The following is a 24133-nucleotide window of genomic DNA, read 5'->3' as shown; positions in this document are numbered from 1 at the left end:
AACTTTCTGCCCCCGTCTCACGCTTTGCCAGCCCCAGCCCATGCCCCTGAAGGGACAGAGACACGGTGGAGGGATGCCTTGGGATGGAGGAACCAGCCAGCAGAGGCAGAGACCTCCTGGAGCAGCTCCTGGCCTCCCTCCTCCTCACTGGCCCTTCCTTGGGCCTTTCTAGGGCTGAGACCTGGTAGTGCAGGAAACGCCCGACCGTGGGCCACATCTCTCCCAGCTGTGATTTCCTCTGGCGGCCCGTTATCTGCCCACGGGCAGGGAAGGCTTCCCCTCTTCCTCCCCCCGTCCCCCAACTCCTCTCTCCGCCTCCCCTCAGCCTCTTGCACACAAGCGCACTTTACTGCCAAAAAAAGTCTTCCCCCCCCCCCCCCCTCCACACACACACACAGCTCCTCCTCAGCTAACTTCCTTTCAGCATTTTTTTGAGCTGGATAATCCTAGGATTTGTCAAAGGGGGGAAAGGAGGGAGAGCGGGCGAGGGAGTCAGGACAGGAAGCTGGTTTCTCATTCCTCTTGCTGTCCGACGACGGCAGGAGGAGGGGAAGGGGGGGAGCCAGCGAGGAGTCTCGCACAGGCTCTTCCCCAGTCCCTTTCCATTAGCCTGCTGGAGCTCCCACTCTCCTCCGAAAGCTGGGAGAAGGAAGACCAGAGCGGGACGCCTGCGGCTGGCGGCGGCGACAGCCCAGCTGACGAAACCCAGAAGGGTGGCTGTGAAGGGTCCCAGGACAGCGCTGAGGGACAGACGTCCCCACCACCACCATCTCGACAGCTCGGATGCGGGCACCCGTCCACCACAGGCTTCCCCTCGATGCGAAGCCTTCCGGGCTCGGGCTATGATCGCTGCTGCTGCCGGCTGGGGAGCCTCCTCGCACCCTGACCTTCCCCTGCCGCCGGAGCAGCCCAACATCTGGTGGGGATTAATGTTGATTTCTCCAGACGGACGCCGCGCGGGACCCCCGATGCTACCCCCTGGAAGCGGGACACGGGCGGTGGTCTGAGGAGAAGAGACAGCTTTTTGCCTCCCAGCGTGAGGCCGGGGGGAGGGGGGCAAGGCAGGAGGGGGGCAAACCTCTTTTGGGACTAACCTCATGAAGAACAAGGGAGCCAAGCAGAAACTCAAGAGGAAGGGAGCCGCGAGCGCGTTCGGCTGCGACCTGACGGAGCATCTGGAGAGCTCTGGGCAGGATGGTAAATGCCTCTTTATTTTCACTCTGGTTGTGGAGGAGCAGAGCACGCGTCCTGTTTTTGGTTTTGTCTGTTTGCTCATTCTCCATCAGTGGGATTGGAAACCAAACGTTTCCAAAGGGCGAGGGCTAAGCAGCCTGGAGCTGTTTTATCTGTGGGAAGTAGAGTCACTGCCCAGGCACTCACAATGAATGAACGAGCAGAGGATTGCTTTGGTGACGCGCCTGCATGGCCCTTGCATGAGTAGCACAGTGCGTAGGGAAAGGACAGGGACAGGGCTGTGTGAGCGGGGACAGAGACGGCCAGACGTATGCTGTGCAGCCCTCTCTTGTGCCCTTGGCCTTGGGAGTGGGGGTAGCAGGCTTTTAGGGAGCTAGGCTTGGAAAGCAGAGCGCTGTCTCCTCCCAAACCCAAAAATCCTCACAAAGTCCATGAGAGGAGAGCATGGCAGGGCCTGTAGAGGGAAGCTGGGGATGTCCTATCCGCCCCTCCTTGACACCAGGTCCCATATCGCCCTTTCACTGCTGGACTGAGGCAGGATAGAGGCTGGGGATGGAGAACGGATGGGTGTGAGGTGCTGGGGGCAGCTGAGCTAATATTTTCAGTACCCTGCCTGTTATCTTTCCCTCCTTGCCTCCTCCCCCTGACCTCCATGCCCCCAGATATCGGATGGGAACACGGTAGCTCAGCCAAGAGATAACAGCGATAAGATCAGAGGGTCCCAGGCTTGAAATGATCAGCTGTGGTGCAGGAAGGAGCACAAGATTTTTTTCTGAAAGAGGGTTGGAGGATAAGAGAAGCAGCTGAGAGTTTGGCTTACAGAAAGACTGGCAGTTTAGAAAGAGGAAAAGTAAATACGTGCCTGTTCCCATCCCTGCTGTTAGCACTGTGTGCCAGTTGGAGTTAACTAACTTTTACCAAAGTCAGGCTACTCAGAGCAAAAAAAGCTTCCAGCAGCAATGTCAGCTTTGTACGGGGAGGGCTGTACAATCAGGTCTTTCATTTGCTGATGAGCATGGCTGATGAAGTGCAGTGTGGAAGTACAGTGGCAGAGGGATGGACTGCTTAGCAGCAGCCCTTTCCACTGCACAGGGAGGAGGACAGTGCATATATCACTAAGATAAAATGTTATATATGTGCATTTATTTAAGTATGGCGGAAAAATAGACATTCAATTTCATTGTGAGATGACAGTAACAATTACTATATCTTGTAACTTATATAGCCCTTAATGGCAACTGAGTCGAAACAGCCAAAGTAACAGACTTAATGAACTGGTATCACTTTGCCAGCACAAGATGCAGTTAGATAAATTCCATTCATTGCTTACACGAGCTACCACAGCAGAGGAACAGCTTACAGCTGTTTACAGGGACACTAAAAAACAACACAGGGAAGGCAGGTACAGAGAGTATATTCAGCTGAAGCACTGAGGGGGATTTTTAAGTGAGAAATATAAGTACTGCAGCTGAAATTATGCAAAAACAGCAGAATTTATTACCAGAAATCCTATATTCCTCTAAAATTGTTTTTGGGGCACAAGAAAGAAAGACATTGTCTCAAGTCTCATCTGTGGGATGGTTCACAGTTCCAACCTACTTAACTCTCTGTGCTGAGGAGTGCCGGGGGAGGACACGAAGTCCCTTTTCCTTTACACAGTACTGCTGTTTGCTGAATAGCACATCCCATTGCCCAGTGCTGTGGGATCCTGAAATGAAAGGCTCAATTGTTATAGGTTTATTGGGAAGAGTGTACAATTGGTACAATTCGAACTGTTGGGATAGTGGGAGAAGAAATCAGAGAACTGGAGATACTTGTTTCTTTGCTAGCAGGGCTCTCAGGATCAGTAGGAATGTGCTCGAGTATGCCAAGGTGGCCTCCTGAGAAGAAACAAGTGTTCAGATGTCACCAGGACATCGTAAATATGCACCCTGTAACCGTGAAACAAAATCAGAAGAACAATTAGGGTGTGAGAGATGGCTGGTTTGAGGTTAAATTGTTCTGCTAAGAACAGTTCTCAGCGACAAGCCAGCGCTCCTGTGGGCAGAGGCTATGTCAGAGATGTAAAGCAATAACTTTCTGACTGCTTTAGATTGTGCTCTGTGTTTAACTGGTGGGATGCTGGCTCTGGTTGTTCCCTACTTGGAAGCAGGGAACGATACAAGACCGTTCATGGTAGCTGGCAGTGCTGAGGAGGGGTAGAGCGCTTTGGCTGCTGTCCAGGAAACGGTTTGCTGCGGAAAGCAGGTTCTAAAACACACCCAGAAGGGTTAACTGGGAAAGAAGAAGCGGCTGTCGGGATGGTATGATTGGTTCTGCATTTGGGCTCAGGTCTGCTTTGTGCCGCCCTGAAGTGCTGCTATGCATGACATGGGTCCCGCACACTCGCACAGATGAAGGCAAACTGAGATGGCAAAGGCAAAAGCTATCATAGACAGCTCAATTTGGCTTTTTTTTTTTTTTTTTTTTTTTTTCCCCGATCTGGATTAATGCACAGCCGTTACAGTTAGGGGGTGCTGCTCTACTCATGCGATGCTTCGCGGAGGCAATACACGAGTTGGGTCCCTACATGCTTGCGGTTGTTGAAGAGCAGCTTGTGCGCCCTGTACGAACCTTAGTCCCTGTGTCCTTGCCAAATTCCAGTGGAGAGAATAATGTCCTGCTTAAGGTATCAGCATTTCCTCTCCTGTCATGTTAACTGTTTAATAACTTGCTGCGGTCCTCATCAGAGATGGCTGTGTTTCAATGAAAGGTGGAAAGATCTCTCGGTCTGCCTTATCAGACAGATGTACCTAGGGCTCAGTTGTCATAAGCTTTATATAATGCAATAAAAGCTGTGGTGGAATTACAAAATATTTAAGAGTGGTGTAGATGTAAAGACTTTAGCAGGTATAGTGGGGGTAGCTCAGGAGATTTAAAATCAGTGGTGATGGACAGATAGATGTTTCTGTCTGGTGGTTGGTTTGAAGCTTGGCTGTGCTGAATTTACCATGTTTCAAGGCAGCTCCTGTCATTGCCGCATTTGACCCTACTTGGCCTTTTCCTGCTGGCAGTCTTGACACAGAGGCTGGTTATGCTCCTTACAGAGGCAGACTGTTATCAGTGCTCCCAAGCATTTGAAGTCATGAGTCAGGCCACAAAAATCATGAGATAAAATGCTGTCTCTGCCAGCATCAAATTCACACATGGAGACAAGTGGTCTTCTGGACTATAAACCTTCACTAGAAAGCAGGCTTTGGGCATGGGCAGGCACCCATGCTGGAGGAGGTTTGCCCCCTACTAAAACATTTTATTGTGGCTGGAGTGTCTTAAAATGTTATAGCAGTGCAATGGAGCTAGTGGGTATTAACCCTGAATGGTTAATATTGGAGTTGTATTTTGGCCTCTTGATAATCAGCTAAGTGTCCAGCAGAGAAAAGCAGATAGTGCTTCTGCTGAATGAGTGCTTTTCTCAATGAGAGCTGCATGTCGGGCCCCCAGTTCCTTTTATAATAACAGTATAATATTATAGCCATGGGTGGGCCAGCAGAACAGATAAGTCACAAAGCTGTGCATGAACCTTAATTGAGGCAAGACAGTCTGCTCTGCTTAAGGAAACAGTCAGAAAGAGTAGCCTTGCTTCTGGTCATATCAAAGAATTGCTGTAAGAGGGGGCTGAAAAAGTCAAAGCTGTTAAAATGAGAGGAACTAAGTCAAAATGGAGTTTAATATTTCCAGTATTCCTAGTTGTTGGAAATCCAGACTGGGGTATCAGGTATACAACCAGGTACCACTTCTATGCTTTTTAAATGGAAATGGCCACAGCATCTATGAAACTTGGATTATGCTGGTAAAAGATGATCCAGTCTTTTGCTTGGGAACCACTACTGATTCAGATCTACCTTTGCTTCATTTGCTCAGAGCCAGCTAGGACTTAGAGAAAGGCTGAGGCATTTCCTTCAATTTTATTATGATGGTGTCTAGATGCAGGGCAAGGAGATGATACCTGGATGGCAAAAGGCCAAATCTCAGATTAGACACCTTCTTCTCAGGCTGCAGGTCAGCTCTGCATGTCCTATCTTCCCCCATTTGCCAGAAAGTTAATTCTGCAGTTGCTGTACCCCTCTGTGGTTTGTTGCACATCTGTTTCCTGCCTGATGTTGTCTGGTTGGGATGCAATGAGCTCAGCTTTTCCCCTTAACCCCCTCCCACACTCCCCACAGCTCCCTCGGTGATTCTCATCCTGAGCCTGTAGCACCCTAAGCACTTTCGGTCTCTTTGTCCAAGGCTGGTTATTGTCTTTGTTTGTTATTTGTTGTTGAAATAGGGCTGCTTGACTACAGGAGCTCTCTTGTGGTCTCCTTCTTGCCATGGCAGAGCTCAGGGCTGGCCACCATTACTCCCTGGAGGCAGGGGAGGGAAAGGGATTTGTGTTCTGCAGACATAGCACAGGGAGACATTATCAGCCTTTGCAGTGACTGCTTCTGCCTTCTCACAACTGCATTTGAATGAAAGAGTAAGAAAAGTTTTCATTTAGTGCTAGCGGTCTCACAGAAACATGGTGTTTCTGGCTGGCACTAGTTCCCCGAACAAAATCTTAACTGCTGCAGTCGGTCAAGGATTGTCAAGCAATTCTGAGGGAAAATAGTAACAATAATTCAATGGTAATAGGCTTTGTACAAAGGAAAGGTGGCCCTGGCTGCTCTTGGGCTGGTTTGAGACAGCCCCTTAGCATGCTGCCTACTGCCTGGTTTTGATGCTCTGTATTTCATCACGAAGCTGCCTCTCCCGTGCTCAGGCAGACGAGACCTGCCACTCGGGAAGAAAGTTTGCTTTGACGCCTCCCATCAGAGCCAATCCTTAAACCTGCTGCCCAGATGTGAAGCAGCTTTTCTGGGTCACGGGGCTTTCTTTCCTCACACTTGCATGTGCAGCAGAGTGCTTCTGGGATAAGAGCATGCAGGGATGAGCGTGGGGGCGTGCACAAGCCCAGAGCACATGTAAGCGTGTAGCAACCAGCATGTGCTTTTGCCTAACATAGCTGAACATCAAAGAATTACCCAATGCCGCTGTGTGTATTTCTAGCCTCCTAAGTGGAATTAGATGCTGCAAACTTACACCACGAAAAAAGCATTTGCGATTACTTTATTTTCTCTTTAAGCTGCTCTTCCTGTGTTGACGCATTGAAGTGAATGCATGCCCTTGCTTTTGGTTAGGTGCTTTTGGTTAGCGATGCACGCAGAAAGTCCTGGGAAAGCTGCTGAAGGATCATTAATGGCAACGTAGAAGAAAAAGAGAAAAAGATGAGGCTTTTTTTTTAAAAAAAGTCTCCTTGGAAAAATGAAAATGCCACATGCTCATTTAATCTGCCGCAGAATGAAGAGCTGCCTTCATCCCGCTCTCAAAATTAGAAACTTTGGCACTGGGGATTTCTCTCTCAAGAACTGATCTGAAAAGAAACCTTCTTCTCTTTTTGTGGCCAGGTTGCTTTCAATCCACATCAGTTCCCTGACCCACTTCACACCGGGGCTAGGCAAACACTTGTCACCCTGCACAGGAGGAAGGGGCAGGGGCTGGGAGGAGAAGGGGGCAAGCAAAGCCTCTTGGGCTGGCTTGAAAGGCAGTAGTCCTCTTCTTTCGTTCGACATGCCACTGCAGTCTGCTCTGCATTTCTCACTGCTGATGTACCAAGCAGCCCCATGACTTGTGCTCTGTGGGGTCCATTCCTGGCAGGAGACATGTGGCCTGTGTGGATACTTAAGTCTGCATCCCCTCATCTTTGTGACAGGAGCCAGAGGGACAGTTGGGCTCTCAAGTTTGGGGCTAAAGAAGGGGGTCTGCATTGTTACACAGTAAAGGAGAACCATGGCAGAGGGGTTCTGAGCGCTGAGTACATGAAATGGAGGAGCTGGGCTGGGGTCACCACTTCAGGGTCTGCCAAGGCACGTGCAGGGGACAGAGGGGTGAGGCAGAGTGCTGCCAAGATGGATAGCAGAGGGGGAAAATTGTTAATAACACAGAGGTTGCTTTTTCTCCGCCCTGTTCTTACAAGTGGAGTGTCACGTTTTGCGTCCCAGATACCAGCCTCTATGGCAACAAAGTGAGAGGAACGAGACACTGGGAACAACGGGAGCAGGAGCCATCTGTCTGCTTCTGCTGCTCCGCTGTTACTCCTTGCTTTGGACGATGTTTGTGTTACTTCCTCAATCTGTTTTTCCTGGGAGGGTTTTTTTTTTTTTTTTTTTTTTTTTTGTGTCACTGTGGCACTGTGTTGCTGCAGTTAAAAATTCATGTTGCAGCTCCTTGTTCTGTATTGACTTTTCATTGCTAGCACCGTGTGATTAGTGGGGAGCTCTTCCACACTGCCTCCTGCATTACGTTTCCCTTGCCAAGCACTGCAGGAGGCACACGTGTCCTCTGCATGCACTAAGCCCCACTTTGATCTTGCCTTCTCCCCCATCCCCAGTGAAGAACAGCATGAATCACGTCTTGCCTGAAGATCCTAGATTAGAAAATGATTTTGATTTAGCAAATGTTTTCTCTTTGTGGGGAATAGCTGATTTCATCTGGACATGGGGCACCAAGGACTAGAGACTTCAGTGCTTGTGATATGACAGCTTGCAAAGGCTCAAGCAAATTAAATACCTGCAATGGATGAAATGCTGGCACTGCAGAAGGTGGATGCACAGCACAGGCTGATGTAGCTGTGGGGAACAAGTAGGCTGAGTGATCTCAGTGCTCAGATCCAGAGTTTTGGTGTAGTCCTGGTTCTGCTTTGGAGAGCTTGTGACACAAAAGAAATATTAGAAAGGTTGCATCCATGATTCAGGCTGTGTGTGTATGACACAGTTCTACAGCAGCAGCATTTGCTCGCAGTCAAGGCTGTGCCAAAATTGTATGTTCTGGTGTTTCTCCTTTACTAGTATAAGGGGAAATGAAAACAGCCCATCACTAACAGCATACCCAGTCCTGCTCTGCAGGGTGGGCTCGATGTCAGATTGACCACTCGTGTCACTTCTTGGACTGTATCTCTGATCTGCAGCAGATGTGGTTTTCCTAAGTGTGAAATACAAATGGAGGGTGACTAAAGGATGGAGAGCTACCAGCATCTACCTCCAGTCCTGAACTACCTGCCTAAGGGCACGAAGGGCTTTGACAAGGAAACCTACATGTGGACATGGTGTTTAGGGTTTAGTGGTGGATGACACAGTAGTGTTAGGTTGATGGTTGGGCTTGATTTTAAGTGTCTTTTCCAACCTAAATGATTCTATGATTCTAGGTACTTATTACAATATCAAAGCTGCTGACTGGCTCCACTGATGGTTGTTTTAAGGGCAACTAAAGTGTCCATCTACTTTCCATCAATTCCCAGAGCCTCAAGACCCAATTATCCTTTGTTCGTATGCCAGAGCCTTCAGTTTCTCCTCTGATAACTTCAGTGGACATGTTTTGCATTGTCAACAAAAAATTCTGCTGCATGTTTACAATGGACGCAGACAGAACAGAGTAACATAAATTTAATTTAGTGTTAAATCAAATAATGTGGGGCAACTGTGCTGACTGTATTATTAACTTTCCTACTTAATGCAATAACGTAACCCTCTGTTTTCTGTATTTATCTGAAACTGCAAGCAGACTTTCTGGTCTTCTGCACCAGAGTGACTGAAGATAGAAAAGAACTTAACATGGGTCTTGAGACCTAGTTTGCTGTCAGATGTATAGACCCTTGTATATAATGAAGTTAAAGACACTGGTACTAAACTTTACACTCACTTGAGTGTTAAATCAATGCAATTATTGTGTGTGGAAGTGAGGAGTTCAGTCCCTAAGACTACAAGCCTTCTGGCATACACCACTTAAGTGGACAGGGAAGTCCCAGTCCTCTTCTGCCTCCTGGAGACGGCTGCCCAGGACCATGTCCAGTTGAGCTTTGAATATCTCTGCAGGTAGAGATTCCACAGCCTCTCTGGACAACCTGTGCCATCCTTTGAATTAGGCACAGTTAAATAAGTATTTCCTTGTGTTCATATGGAATCTCATGGTTTTTAATTCATGCCCATTGCCTCTTGTCATCCCAGTGGGCACCACTAAGAAAAGCCTGTCCCCTTTTATCATTCCCTCCCTCCCATCAGGTATCTGTTAGAATTGGTAAGATCCCTCTGGAGCCTTCTCTTCTCTGTGCTGAACAGTCCCAGCTCTTTCAGCCTTTCTTCATGTGAGAGATGCTGCTGTCCCTTAATCATCCCTGCAGCGCTGAGCCGGACTCGCTCCGGTAAGTCCATGTCCTCTCCTGGGGAGCCCAGAGCTGGACACAGCACTCCAGACATGATCTCACCAGTGCTGAGTAGAGGGGAAGGATCACCTCCCTTGACCCACTGGTAATGTTCTTCCCGGTTCTTCTAGCATTCCCAGTAATGTACAGTTTCTGTCAGAAATTGGCCTCAGTAACCAAGGCCAGCAATTTCAGTAAGTAACTAACATGCAATTGAGACAATGTTGAGCATCCTTTCTACCCTGGTTAATGCTGAAAATGAATTATATTTTCATAAAGGGCCCCTGTTCTTTAATGGTTTCTGCAGTCTTGCTGCTGGCCAGCTCAAGCAACTTAATGTATGCTTTATGTAATACGCTGGTACGCTGCATCTCGTGAAAGCTGTGCAGCACCTTGGCTTAATAAAGGCTTAAAAATAATGCTGCAAGGCAACATGCCATTCTCAGTTGCTTAGCTGTGTAGTCCTGCAGGCACCAAGCTGGGGACTTGTGGGCTGACTTCTTCCTTTGCTGCTGTGTGTGTTACATGCCCTCCTCCAGCATGGGGACTGGGCAAGGCAGGGGGATATGTGTGTCCCCATGCAGGATGCTCAGCTGTGGCTGCTGCTCTCCAAAATATGCCCTGAGCAGCTGAACTGGGTTCACAGCCATTTGTCTCCACCTCCTCTCTGCCCTCTTCTACACTCAAGGCTCAGCTAACTAAATGCCTTTGGAAATGCTATTATCTTCTGTGCTCTCTGGGGCCAGGAGCAGCTTGAAGATTTATCATCTGGAACAGGAGGCTTTGTTTAGTTCTGTAAAGCACAGAACAGTTAAAGCAAGAATAAAAACTAAACCCCAAACCAAATGCAAAACTCCCTTTACATCTCATGTCCTTTCTTTGCTCTATCCCATCTGTGATGGTGTGTACATTTGTTTTTGTAATGTGATTAAATACATGGCTAAATGGTTAGAGGAGATGTACCCACATCTCTAAAACAGGGATTGAACAGCCAATGGGCCAGGAGACATCCTTGCTATAATTAAGCTGTGTAACTTGCTTCCTGCAGATTGTAGGCAAGAGAGTGGTTCAGATTCCCCAGTACCACCTTCATTTAGAGAATATCACTGTGGTTTTCACCAGACACAGCGGCATTGGTGCTGCTTTTTTTTCCTGAAGGGTGCTGACATGCTTGCAAACTTTCTCTAAATTTGGGATGCAGGGCCCAGAAGGCAGGGTGAGATCCAGGCCAGAGCTGTGCAAAGCTCACCAGCTCATCAAAAACGCTGATTTGGCAAACCCAGAACACTGGGAAGAAAGGGAGGGGTTTGTTTATCTGGATCTGAATATTTCAGATGGGATATTCTTGCTACTGTTAGTATTCTGCGCTTGCCATCTCTAGCAGTGAATGTGACTGTCTGTCCCATTGCAGACAGGCAGCTTGGCAGCACAACAGGGCCAACCAGCACGTGGAAAAACACTTGCTCCGTGTGCACCTTGTGCTTGTTTTTCCATTCATCCTTCATTATGGTGCTGCAGTCACACCCCGGGAGGTTCAGAGGTGTGATCGGGCAGGATGAGCCCTCCTTCTGGACCCTGGTGTCTGCAACACAATTTGTGTGAAATAAATAAGCTGTCAACAGGGCTGAATTGCTTTCTTATGCAGAATTGGAGAGGGAAACAGCTTCACCATCTTGCTCTTTTTATCCTCCTAGTGTTCTCCACTTGGTATTGCATTCGTCTTACCCTTGCTCTGGTCAGATAGTTTCAGATCCGTGAGAGGCTAAATGAGAACAAGCTCTCCTGTGAGATTTATTGCACCTTCTGCTTCTAATCAAGCCAGAAAAATAGAGCAACAGCCTTTCTTATATAATCCTGTTCTCTCCCTTCCCATCCCTGCTGGAAACCAGAAGTACAACAAGGTAGAGGAATGCAGCAAAGAAAAGTTAAAACAAATGGTCTGGGACCTCTGAAGAAACCGTGGGGCTTGGCCTGGGGTGATGGCTCCGGGTCACAGGGAGGGCACAGGGGATTCTCCCTTGTTGCTAGCGCTTTTGGTTCCCCTTACGTAGCTGCTTGCTTTTCATTTTTTTCTCCTTCCATTTCAATAACTTCATTGCCAGGATGGCAATATGTGTATGTTGCCAAAGTCAATACATCAAGCGTCTGTGCCTAAGGCGGGCTTAAGAGCAGTAAATGGGAAGAGCTGTTTTTGATCTATTGACTCCATTATTCTTCCTTCCTGGCTCCATCATGAGCGTCAGTCACATACTGCTGCCCGAGGTCTGCTGTGTAAAGCCACAAAAGGGATCTGAGCCAGGAAATTCAGTCCCAGATCCCAACAAAACTTGGACCTGGGGTCCCATCTTGGACTTGCAGGGACCTGGACAAGACCCTTCTGTGGCTCTGTCCCCGGATCAGCCAGGCATGGGTGACTCGGGCTGGCAGGCAGCTCCCTGGCACTGCTAACAAACCTGCTTCAGGGGCAGGGAAGGAACCAGTGTAATAAATACAAAGCAGAGTTAGGACTTCTAATTAGTCCTCATTTCTAGCCGGCTAAAACACCCATCTGTCACTCCACTGCAATAATGAGATTTGAGAAGATTAACTGGATACTGCTCAGGCTCCTAAACATGGCAGCTAAATAAGCGTGCTGCTACTGAGCCCTAAGACCTGCTTGCAGCAACCACAGCCTAAGCAGTCTCATGTCTGGCTAGCGCTTGCATGGGAGTTACCCAAGAAAGTCTGCTGCCAGCAAGGGCTGGGTGATTCAGGAGATGGCAAGTTCAGCATCAGCCAGTCAAGTTGTTGCCCTGGTGTCTTTTAGGGAAATGTTGCCATTTGGGTGCAGGGTAGAACAAGGGCACCAATCCTTTCAATGCTTTTTAAAAAGTTCTAGTTTATCTTGTATTTCTAAAGGATAGGGACCTTTTCACATACATACATGCTGTGCCGTGTCTTTCCCTTTCCAAAAGCAATTTCAGCTGGAGCTGTGACTTGTTTTTACTCAGTGTCCCATACTGTCACGTAGTGCTGCTCTGCCCAGTTCAACAGCTGCCACCTCCCAGCCTAGAGTTGGGTGGAGTGAATCTTGTTTTTGCAGTTTGTGAAATATTTCAGGATGTAAGGCGCTCATTAAATTATTGATGTTAGCTCTTGGCCATTAAAGACAGACCTGAACTGCAGCTCTGGATCCCAGAGGCTTTTGAAGCTTGTCCTTGCCCTAACTAACAATGGTGTGTTACTTTGGATTTTTCGTGCTTCTCTTATGACAGATCTAAACTCGCTGCAGGATGGTGGAAAGATCTGGCAGGTTAACAATGAGTGACAGCAAGGATTTTCTTCATAAAACTATGTACCTACAAAGGAAATTTAAGTAAGAATAGGTTAAAAAAAAAAAAAAAAGGAAAAAGACATTAGACCAGGTTGCTCAAAGCCCTGAATGTGTTCAAGGCCAGGCTGGTTGGGGCTGTGAGGAACCTGGTCTAGTGGAAGATGTCCCTGCCCATGGCAGGGGGGGTTGGAATTACACAGGCTTTGAGGTCCCTTCCAACCCAAACCATTCTGTGATTCTATGATATGCATGTGTTTGCCTTGGGAGAATGGGAAAAATAAGGAAAATGTGCTCCTGCCCCTTTCCACAGAATGTTTGCAGAATATGAAACTCTTCTGTCCATCACGGGGGTGAGGGCCATCTCCGACGCCCTCCTTCCCAGGGCAGCTTGCATGTTAATTAGCCCGTCCAAACGAGACGAGCCTACAGCCCGACAGAGCCGTGATTCAATGGCCAAACAATGTCCGATTATCCCAACCCGGGAGCATGGGGCCAGTCCCTGGCATGTGGGCTCTGCGTGAATGAAGGCTGAGTTGCTCAGATCTGGGCTGGAACTGCGTGGAGCAAGGGAGGTGGTGGTAGGACTCCCACCAGTGACATGCCACAGGCCATGGCAAGCTCTGCTCCTGCAGAGACACCTTCAGGCCACTCCTTCTCCTTCTACACCCCACTCCCCACAGGGGTTAAATGATGCTGGTATCATCTTCTTTTTTTATATGAAGATCTCAGTGTTATGATTTTCACTCTTATTATTAAATGTGAAGGGTCTCAGATGTTTTCTTCACCCCATACTGAAAAGGGAGCCAATGGGAAATGCCGGTTTGGATGACAGGCAGAGCAGAAAAGGGTGACACTTGCCCACTTGCCCATCTCAAGCAGTCCCCATACCAACGTCATGATGGTATTGCATGCCCAAAGAGGAAGGTTGCTGGTGTTTTCTTCTGAGTCAGAGGCAGAGCTCTGCCTTGATACATGGCGTTTTAGCTTTAAGGAGAACATGACAGCCATTTGCCAACTGATCTCTGCTGCTAGAAGATGGAGAAACAATCCAGCATTTATCTGAACTAGCAGTAGGGATTACCTAAACTGGAATTTATCCAGGATGCTGTCTTTATTTCTGCTAATCTTGAAAAAAAAACAACACAGTTCTACAAAAACTTTCTGCAAGACTGCAACCTTCATTTTATAGACACCAATTTAGGTGGGAGTCTGTGCAATAACACAGCTTTCTCTGCATGTTGTGGGACATGGTTCATTACTGGCTCATGAAAAGGACTGCCCTAGAAGTCACTGGCAACAATTTTGATTGATTCTGGTTTTGGGATCAGGCCCAACGTTAGGTTATGGATAGAAACTAATGATAATGCAACTAAAGAAACAGCTGGGAGGGGGGAAGTGTGGCAGAGAAATGAAAAATTGACTGGAGGTAATGAACATGGAAAGGGAAGAAGGGCAAAGTCAGAATTGAGAAAACATGTGAGGAAATCCCAACATGCTTACGCTGAAGAAGGGCAAGGTTGGGAAAACTAGCCTGGGAACAAAACCAACCATATCAGAGCAACTGGAGACTGCCAGTGAATAGGAGAAGAGAGAGGACCGTAAGTGGGTGCAAGATTCAAAGTCCTGGCACATCTGTAGTAGGGTAGAACAGGTGAGGAGAGACTTTTCTGAGTACAGGCAGCCAGGAATAATGTTCATCAGCAGCAGTGGTCAGTGAAGGAAAATGCTCACAACACCAACAGCTCTTCTTATCCCACACTTCTCTTCCAGCTTCTTACCCAAAACCGAACCCGTGTGAGAGATGAGGGAATTATTTCTGGCTCCTTCCAACCTCCGAAACAAGCTTGGTTTTGGAAAGTGTGAGAAGTTGCCATTGAGTTCCTGCATTGCCAGGGATGCAGTTCTTCATCAGCTAACTACATTTTTTTTTCATTCTCCCTTCTGTGCCTAATTGATTTTAAAATGAGCTTCATTCTCTGAACGGTTCCAGAGTCTATGGGTGTGAGCAGCAGCAGCTTTGTCTCGCTTGGGTGAGCTTGCAATACTTAACGTTTAAACGTGCTCAGCTTTGTCACATCAGCTTCCTTCGCTTTGGAAGCCAGTGCTATGGTGCTCTTAATCAAAACTTCTCCAGTTTCAGAGTCTTCGACAAGTTCCTGCTTTTAGATCGTGCGGTTTGTCCCCCTTTGAGATGACAGGTTGCTTGTGCAGGGAGACGAACTCAGCCTGGTGTTTTTTTTTGAGTTCTGAAACCCTCCAGCCTTATACAAACATCAGGATACAGGTCTTGGCCTGAAGCCTCTGCCTCAGCAGAGAGCTGCAAAGGCAACGAGATGATTGACTTATACGGCAGTACCAGAGCTATCAAAATGTAAGGAAGTTTGATTAAGTATGATCTCAACGCCCTTTTCCTGCAACACCCCTTCTTGTGTTTGCAATGTGTTTGTTAGTGCCTCAAAGCCCTTAGTACAGCAAGATCCAGCAGTCAGAAAGACAAAAGAAACACAGCCCAGAACAGCAACTCCTTGGCATTTGCCTTTGAAGAAACATAGAGCATTAAAGGATTTTTTTTTTCTTATTTCCTCTTTCCTTGCTTCCCCCAATCTTTGTTATTCCCGGTGACGACTGCATTTATTTATTTGCCTCTTCCCAAACCACTGGACAGACGGGGTCTCCGTCAGGGAGCGGTCTAGCCCTGCTGCTGGAGAGGGCAAAACAATGGGGCTTTAATCCGGGTGCCTCCAGCAGCCGCCGCTGGCCAGAGGTTTCTCTGGGTTCCCAACACGGAACAGTTGCCTCTTTCATGAAGCGCCTGTGGGATGAGCCCGGGATTGCTACACCCAAAGCATTTCCATGCTGCAACGGCTCTCCGAAATGAAACGCTGCCGAGAACACCGCCTGCAACGCCCCAAGCTACTGGGATGTCCAGTGTGAGAGCCTCTTTCTTCCAGGCCTGGGCTGTGTTTGCTGTCCGCATGCAATCTGTGAATAGCTCAAGTCTGGAAAGTGTTTAGGAAAGCGTCTAACTTTTCTTCTTAAGGGAGAAAAGAAGGGCGAAAAAAAAAAGAAAAAAAAAAAGAAAATGGCAAGGGTAATAAAATAGTTTCCAATGATTTGATGCAGTGTGGCCAAACTGTTTGTAATCATTTCCTTTAAATTCCTTTTATATAGGAAGAATTAAATACGAAATCATGAAGCAGGAAGCAGTCATCCTGCCAGCCAGTGACATGTACAGAGAGATCAGAGCGAGGCGAGAAAGACACAGAACAGCAGGAGACATGCAGAAACCTTTTTTAGCTCTCTCTTTTTCTTCCTCTTTTTGTTTAGCATACACATCCATGTAGTACTAACATTTCTTGCCCAAAAGGAGCTGCGGGAATCTCCTGCTGTTCCTTGTCTCTCCGATGGCAGCCCTGAACCTTCCTGCCTTGATACGTCTCATCTGTCTGTGTTTCCTGATGGATTTTGCAGTCCCCAGATGTTTGGATACCTGATTCATCTCAAAGGAGACTGTGAAACATTAAGTATTTTTAAATACCCAGCTTTATAATTGCTTTGTTTAACTTTGCAGCATTCTGAACTCATATAAGGCAATAATAAAAATCACTGCTGTTTTCCTTCAAAGGGTTTTGCTGTTGCTGCTTCAAAACTTGTGTGTGATGGCTTTTGCCTTTGTACTAGCAAGGTTATAACATTCCTATTCCCCGAAATCATATTTTTTCAATTCTCTTTTTCAAACCCTCTATAAAGCTTCCTGACAAGAGTGCCCAGGCTATTGTGTAAAAGAGGACTGAGGTTACCCAAGTGCTACCAAATCAAAGTTAAGAATTTCCCTTACAAATCCTGAAGCCAAAAGAAAAAGACCTTGTGTCTGTTGTCTACAAAGGTCTATGGGTCTGCAAATCTGACTTGAGTTGCCCTTGAGGTTTGCATATCTCAATGTCAAGCTCAAAAGCCTGCTTAGGTTATGCTCTGGAAGTCTGGCGCTGGCCTCTCTGCTGTCTCTTGCCCGAAGCAGGAGAAGAGGATGCTTGTCTGAAGCCCTGTTCATTTTGAACCGGTTCTTCTCAGGTTTCTCTGATCGGGGTTGAATGTGAAGTAAGGGCTCCTGAGATCAATTTCCCTGAAACCTGGGGTGTTCAGCCGCAGGGTTTTTATCTGAGTCTGTCTCTAGCTTGGCTCCAAGGGAAGGCAGAGTGAACATTACAGGCCAGGAGCCTACAGATGCAAAAAATTATAGGCTTTAAAATGTCACTAGCTGTGCATATAATGGATATTCTTTGGATTTTATGATTAACTGTTGTGTTTAGTTGGCCAACGCTGCCTTCCTGATGCGATTTATAAAGTAGTCTCAGGTCATGGCCAGGCAAGACGGATTCAAAAGTTCCTTGGATTTCCCTGGAAACATCACTGTCTTTTGCATCATTTCCTGTATTTCTTCTGAGCAGGACAACCTCACTGATACATACCTGTGACTTCCATGAGCTTTGCAATCTCCTCTTCCATCCCGAGTCCAGCAAGACATTGTCCACCCAAATGTTTACCCGTATACTGTAAAACCAAGGGGACAGTTATAAACCAAACTCTGCTGTTAAATCATGGCAATACGGCCAGCATCAAGGGTAGTGTGTTACATGTGGGATCCATACAACTGATTGCCATCTCATGCTCTCCCCAAAGCCATCTTAAATACCAGGATGGCCCGAACACTATATGTGTGTCTAACTCTGCATGAGACTGAGGACCATCTGTGCCTTGGGGACACAGGCATTGGTCTGGACTCCATGACACCTATGTGTGCACTTCTTACATTTGCACTGATGTGTCTCCATGCAGCCTCCTCTCTACTGTGCTTGGGTGGGCTTGAGGCACAGCTGGACTGACGGGTGTCCCCTGGGGGCTCTGCTCTCTGCTGGTGTAAAGCTGCAGTGTAGAAGGGAAGGTGCAGGGCTGTTTGGCAAAATTGGATGGCTCAGGGCTGTACAAGCCAGGGCGGGCAATTAGGAGGATGCTCCTCGGCTGCATGTTGTTTCACAGAAATCTTCACATGCCCTTCTTGGCATGTGGGTCCTGGGACCCAGTGTGTCCTTTCTAGAGCTCCAGCAAGTTGCATCTCTCACATTGGGACACCAGGGATTCATGTGCTGGCAGAGAAAGGGTGTCTTCATTTTTTTTTCCTGTGGCTCTGAAAAGTTTTTCCAGCACCTTGCAGCACTCTGACACCATGCCTGCATTTCAGCATACTGTCTTTTAGCATTGAGCTCCTCCAGAAGCACAGGCTGTGTGGCGCTGGGCCAGCTCCTGACCTCAGTGACACTAGCATGAATCTGGGATGCTGCAGCCAACTGGTGTGGAAGTACTTCAAATCTGCATATACAGCAAGTGTTTTCAGTTGTAAAGGGGGTTACGATTTCAGCTAGCAAAACAGCAGAACAAAAGCAACATCTACATGACCGTGGCATGTATGAATCTCCCCTTCAAAGGGGACAAAATGCTCCTGTGACACCCACACTTGTCCTGTTATCACCAGGCTGAGCCAGGAATTAGCTCCAGGGAGGTCCAAGGAATGCAGCAGAACAAACCCACCAGGAGCAATAAAAAAACCTACAGATTTTAGGTGAATTTGCCAACATCAGGAAACATTGCTTTGATTTACTGCAGTTGTTACTGAAAATGGTGGTACCATCAACTCCAAGTGAAGTAGATTGTGTTGGCCTGAATCTCTTGTGGGACAGAGTGCTGAGAAATTACTGGTGAGGTTGGATACATATCAGAAAGCTTCGATGACAGTGCCTGGATGGGACATACTGGACACCTGGAGATGAGGCATTGTCTGTTTTCAGGGAGCCTGACCACAGAATGACATTAAAAAAAGCCAAACTGCAGACAAATATGATCTTTTGTGAGACTTGTTGCAAAATTCCCCTTTGACCAGGGCCTTCTCTGCTGTAATTGGAGAAAATGAATTGGTTATAAACAGCAGGGAAAAAAAAAAAAAAGCATTGTGGTAGAAGAAGGTTGATTGAACCTGAGAGAGATACAGAGCAGAGAGCACAAAGAGCCTCGACTCATTTGTAAACACGATCACATCCATAACATGACGACTACCAGTGAAGTGCAGTACAGTCACACTACTCGAGCTCTTCAGACAGAAGCCAAACATGTAATTTCAGAAAGGCTGAGAGGCCAAGGCTGGTATTTTCAGCATATTGGAAGGCAAAGTAAAGAAAGAGAAGCACGTATGTCCTGGAAGCCCCATGAGGATCCCCTGTGGTAGAAATACTTCATGTGGGCAGGGGAGCGATGCTAAGGCAAGCACTGCAGTGCAGGCTAAAAGTGGATCCTGTGATGGGGCAGAGAAATATGGCCTGGGGCTGACAGCTGACTCACAGCATATCTTCCTCCCTATCTCTCCCGAGAGCCGCCCTGTGATGCTGTGACAGCAGGCGGACACGTTTTGTGGGTACTCCCCACAGCTCAGGCAGAGCCTGCTGGGCTCTGCACAGGCTCTCCTATAGCCTTGTAGGGCCAGGATGGCCAGCCGTGCTGCCTGCCCATGTCCTGCTCTGCAGCCAGCACTGAGCAAGTCCCAGCTCATCTCAGAGCAGCCCCAGAGGCCTCCAAAGTGGGGAATGCATCCATGCCCACGTCCAAGGAGAGCACCGAGTTCCCAGAGTGGTTCCCTGTCCTCCCGGCAGTATCAGCAGCTGCTGGCTCGGAACAAAGAGCCTGCGTGTCCCTTTGCAAGCCGGGGCAGCTGGAGGTGGATTTGTTTTCTGTTGATTTCATGGCAGTGTTGCTGCTTCAGGCCGCTGCCGTGGTGTGAGGAACAACAACGTGGTAGAGGAGACACCCAGCGAATTGCTGACTGCTCCACGGCTGCCCAGTCTGCGTGCCCAGCGTGGGAAGCGGTCAGACCACCCTGGCGGCATCGACAGAGCCATCATGTTTGCTGACATTTCAAGGGAACAGAGAAGGGAACAAAAGCTGGGAACAGAAGCCTTTGATCCAGCTCAGAGCTGCAGCTGGAAGATACAGGACTGAGTTGTAAACACCAGACCCAAATTTCCCTTTTTGCAGGGGAAGCATTTTAAACCTCCACTCAGGTCCCTTCAGTTCGGCCTCCAAGGGAAGAAAGCTCTGCAGAAAACTGTGTGTCCTGTGAAACAGAGATGAGAGGTAAAGAAGGGAAAGCAGCATTCAGCTGAGGAGATGAAAGAGGTCAGAGGACAGAGAGTGCAAGAAGTTTGGGATAACCAATCTGTGAACAGACAGGACAGCACAGCTTTTCCATTGAATTCAGGCCTCCCCTCCCTCCCCCACCAACCTCCATTCCCTGAAATGATCAGAAATAATGCAGTTTCTCCCCAGATAGCCTCTGGGTAGCTTCTTGCCATTATTGTGGTATTTAGTTATGAGAGAACCATTCACACGTTCACATGGAAAAAAAAAATAAAAAATGAGAATTAGAAGTGAGACCAAGCCACAAGGCGTGGATCCCATTCCAAAGTTCCCAGGCACAGGGATATTGCCATCTGGCCTTTTGGTACAAGACTAACTTTTATGACAACCAGAACACAGCTCCAATAATCTGATTGGCACACTCTGACCCAAATCTCCTTCCGAGGTTTCAGACTGTGTGTCCAGATTTTGGCTGGAGTTTTGGGTAAGGAGGGTCTGTTGGTTTGGTAGGGCCCTAGAAGAGTTGAGCTTCCCCCAGAAAAGCACATCTGTGTGAGATTTTCAGCTTGACTTTTGGGGTCAGTGACTCTGATAAGCCAGTTGCAATCTGTGTGTGCTTTACCAGCTTGTGAACTTTTGGAGGCAAGCTCCTATTTACTTGGAGTTTGGATGCAGGAAAGCTGGCTGTGCGGTTTAGTTACAGAGTGGGAGTCAAAGAGGCGAGCTCTAACCTTAGCTCTTCCACTAACTCACTGCACAACCTCAGGCTGCCGGCTCATTTCTGTTTCTCATTTTTTGCACCTATGGGATGAGAGTGATACTTATCCTGTGTGAATTCACGGCTCCTTGCCGAGGGGCTGGATTTTTGCTGATGGAAGCGAAGCACGTTCTGTAAGGCCATGCTGGGGCTTTATCCTCACAATGGGGGATGTGTGATACAAATAACATTTCAAATGAGGGTTTGTTGTAACCCGAGGGCTGAAAAGCAAACCGTAGGACACTCGCCTCCTTTTTCTCTCATTCGCTGACAAGAAACACACACAATAGTCTGCACTTTGGCTTGCAAGGAATAATGCTGCCATCCTTTAAGTGTGCAGAGAGGAGCAGGCGCTAGCCAGCCTCTGTTGATACCGGTACATATCCACTAGAGCTGGCTTCTCTTTTGCACTGCATTCCACTTCACTGCTGCAAGATTACCTTCATCCATACTCAGAATAAAAAAACAGAAACTCCCCATAAATAAAAATTGTCGCAAAGGTGATATTACATTGAAAATAACGATATTGAAGCAAATGTATTTCACCTTCTGGAAACAATATGTCTGGATGGTTCTTTGGTCAAAAAATTGAATTGAATCCCTGCATTCCCATGAACCATTTTGATTCTGTGAAATGCACACTTTCCCACTGGAAAATCATTCTGCTGGAAGGTTTTCAAGTAGCCTTTCTTCCCGCATGCTTTAGTATCCAATTTAAACTCCAGCTGCTGGTTGTGGTTGTCCCTTCTTGTAGCAAGTGCTGGCACTACATGCTTTCCTTTATAATTTACACACTGCACTCTTCCAGGGGATCTTGCTGTGGCTTAGAAAGCATTACCTGATAACAACATGGGAAGGACAGTGAGATTATTTTGTCTTGCTTGCGGAGGCCCGTGCAAGACTGTTCCCTTCAGAGCAATCTCCTGTCTAATTCTGAATATCCAGGCATCGTGGCTCACGCCCCTTCCCCTGAGGAGGCAATTCTGCAGCATGATACTATGTCTCGCTCTTAGGCCCTTTTTCCTACCACTCAACCTAAATTTCCCCTCATAATTTCATTCAGTCACTCCCAGTTACAGCCCCTCGATCATCCAGAACGAGCCCTTTCCCTCTGCGGTGTTTCCCTCTGCAGACCGCTATTGTGCATTCGCCTCTCTCCTCCTAATTTGGGCCAGCTGTGCCTATTTACCACCGTCACTTTGTTCTTCCTTGCGAGTCAGTCCCTGTAGATCATTAGTTTCTACTCCTTTTCTCTTCCTCCTCCCCATACGCAGTGTGGTATCCTGTTTTCTTTGTAACTGTAGCCATGCGCAGGGCTAAAAGATTCAAGGATTTTTCCATTAATAAACCCCACACCCTTTTCCTGGTCGGTACATTGCTTAAGAGTGATTGAGGTAATTCATTCACGAACAGCAAAGCCGTACTGAGAGAGAGAGAGGGAAGAGTGTGAAGGGAAAATGTGAGCTCAGTGGGATCTCGAGTCGCGGTCCTTCCTCGAAGCAAGGCTTTGCTCACGGGGCAGCTTTGCAAGCAGGGCCTGATCCTGCAGCGTGCTCAGTGTCCTCGGTGCTCGTGGGATTCAGCTCCAGATGGGTTTAGCTGTGTGAGGCTGGGCTCCAAATGGCAAGCGTCTGCTGCCCCAGCCAGCTTCTGCTGCGAGGACCTAGGTGGGCTTTTTGCTTTTGCCTCTTGCACACTTACCAACAAAGATTTTGCAATCGCACCTTGAGTAAGAAGTTCTGCTTGTGAGGAAAACGAAGCTCCAGCTCACTCTCTTGCAACGCCGCTGGCTCTGCCAGGCTTGGGGCCACATCTGTTGCATAAAGCTTGAGAAATTTTGCCAATCTCTGTGGCAACTTACGCACAGGGACTGGAAGAGTAACCCTTTGTTCAGCTTCTACAGTGACACAAGAAAGTGGCCAGGCAATAGATAGCAAAGGAAGAAGAAAATCACGTTGGAACAGTGTATTTTATTGAAATATATATCAAACACCCCCTGAGGACCATGACTCAAAAAGTCTGGTCCTGTTTTGGCTATTGCTAGGCACTGGGACCCTATAGTAAATCCCCTCCTCACTCCCCCTCTTTTGTCAGCAGTTTTAGGTGTGGCGTAGAAAATGCTGGGGGACCCGATTTCCCTGGTCATTCCTCACATAGGGGAAACTTGGTTTTGCAGGGGAACGTGTCCTAATGCAAGCAAGCTCCTCGCCCAGTGCTGGAGGCTGTGGCAGCCGTGTAGCTGGGATGCTCCGGAGGGCAGGAAATACCATTGCAAGTGTTGGCTGTGCTCCTTGTGCTCTGCCCGGTTCCGTGTCCAAGCTATGGTGGAGCCTGCAAACATGCGTTCCCAGCCTGCTCCTTACACAGTGCACACCCTCCTATCACCCAGGGTGTGTTTATGGTCTGAGATGATTGTCATTGGTGCAGTACAGGCTGCAGAAATGCAGACTCTGAGTCCTGTTGTGCTAAGGGTGGTGTAAACACACACGTGGGCTCTTTTGCGTCCTTCCCTGTGTATACTACGGTGCCCAGACAGCACTAAGGGAATTCCTCCTCATCTGGGTGACCTTGTCCTTGATAACCTGCTGATGGGAGCTGGGGGAAGCCCATCAGCTTCTCTCAGTGGAACAAGTGCAAGCCTTGAATGCCATGGACCAGGGAAGGTCCGAAATGGTGCTGGGTTAGGTTCACCCTTCCTTGCTGGGGAGTCAACTGGTGCAATGGCAGGCTGTGAAGAAGCACTCCAGCTTGGTGTAAGCCATGTTCTGCAATCTCTGTCCAGTTTCTCCACTGCTGATGAAACAGTGCTGGCAGCAGAAGAGGTTCCTCCATTTAAAAGAATGAAAATGAAGGCAGTGGTCTAGCGTAAAGGTCTTGGCATCTCCCTCAGCTTATGACAGCACTGCTGGAGCACAGGGGCCGAGGCTGTAGCTTTTCTTTTGTGAGCCTTCATTCCTTAGCAGTGGGAAATCATCAGCTGTAATTGGTCTCTGATGTTCTCTGCTAATAAGCGATTTCCCTGGTACTTGCAAGTAAAGGCATCCCTGTGACACAGCTCTGTTGCTGTGACCTCTGGTCCCGCTCCTCCTCATGGAGGGGGGCTCCAAATACATCCTGATGTCCTCCAACACCGCAAGGAAAGGAGTCCCCCTCTGCTCCTCCCCATTACATCCCTGTCTCTTGTATTTATTTTTTTTTTTTTTTTCTCTCAGCCACAGCGTAGGAAAATGGCTCCTGCTGGTCCTCATGGAAAAGGATACATGTGCTGGCAGGAAGGCCATTTGCTTTGGGAGGAAGAGGGGCCTGACATCAACAGGAAGAGCTGTGCAGCCGGACGGCTGCCGCGTCCAAGCAAGAGGGGCCTTGAAAACAATGTCGGCCCGAGGTTCAGGGCTCGCCAGCAGGAAATGAATGCACGCTGGTGTTTGCAGTGCAG

The 24133-nt window shown here is 48.0% G+C and overlaps 1 protein-coding gene across 2 annotated transcripts in view; it reads left to right on the top strand.

The window, feature by feature from the left end:
- The first annotated feature begins 414 nt into the window (after nt 1-414).
- Nucleotides 415-24133, top strand: part of ARHGAP31 (Rho GTPase activating protein 31) — a 59813-nt gene continuing 36094 nt past the window's right edge. Inside the window, exon 1 of one of the 2 annotated variants that reach the window (XM_013183584.3) lies at nt 415-1197. In XM_013183584.3, the coding sequence (XP_013039038.3) occupies nt 1098-1197 (100 nt within the window). In that variant the 5' untranslated portion in view covers nt 415-1097. The remainder of the gene's footprint in view (nt 1198-24133) is intronic. The other variant, XM_013183592.3, reaches the window with a different exon arrangement.

The sequence above is a fragment of the Anser cygnoides genome, chromosome 1, assembly GCF_040182565.1.
Source record: "Anser cygnoides isolate HZ-2024a breed goose chromosome 1, Taihu_goose_T2T_genome, whole genome shotgun sequence".
Classification (NCBI taxonomy): Eukaryota; Metazoa; Chordata; class Aves; order Anseriformes; family Anatidae; genus Anser; species Anser cygnoides.
This window is presented reverse-complemented; position numbering and strand designations above follow the sequence as displayed.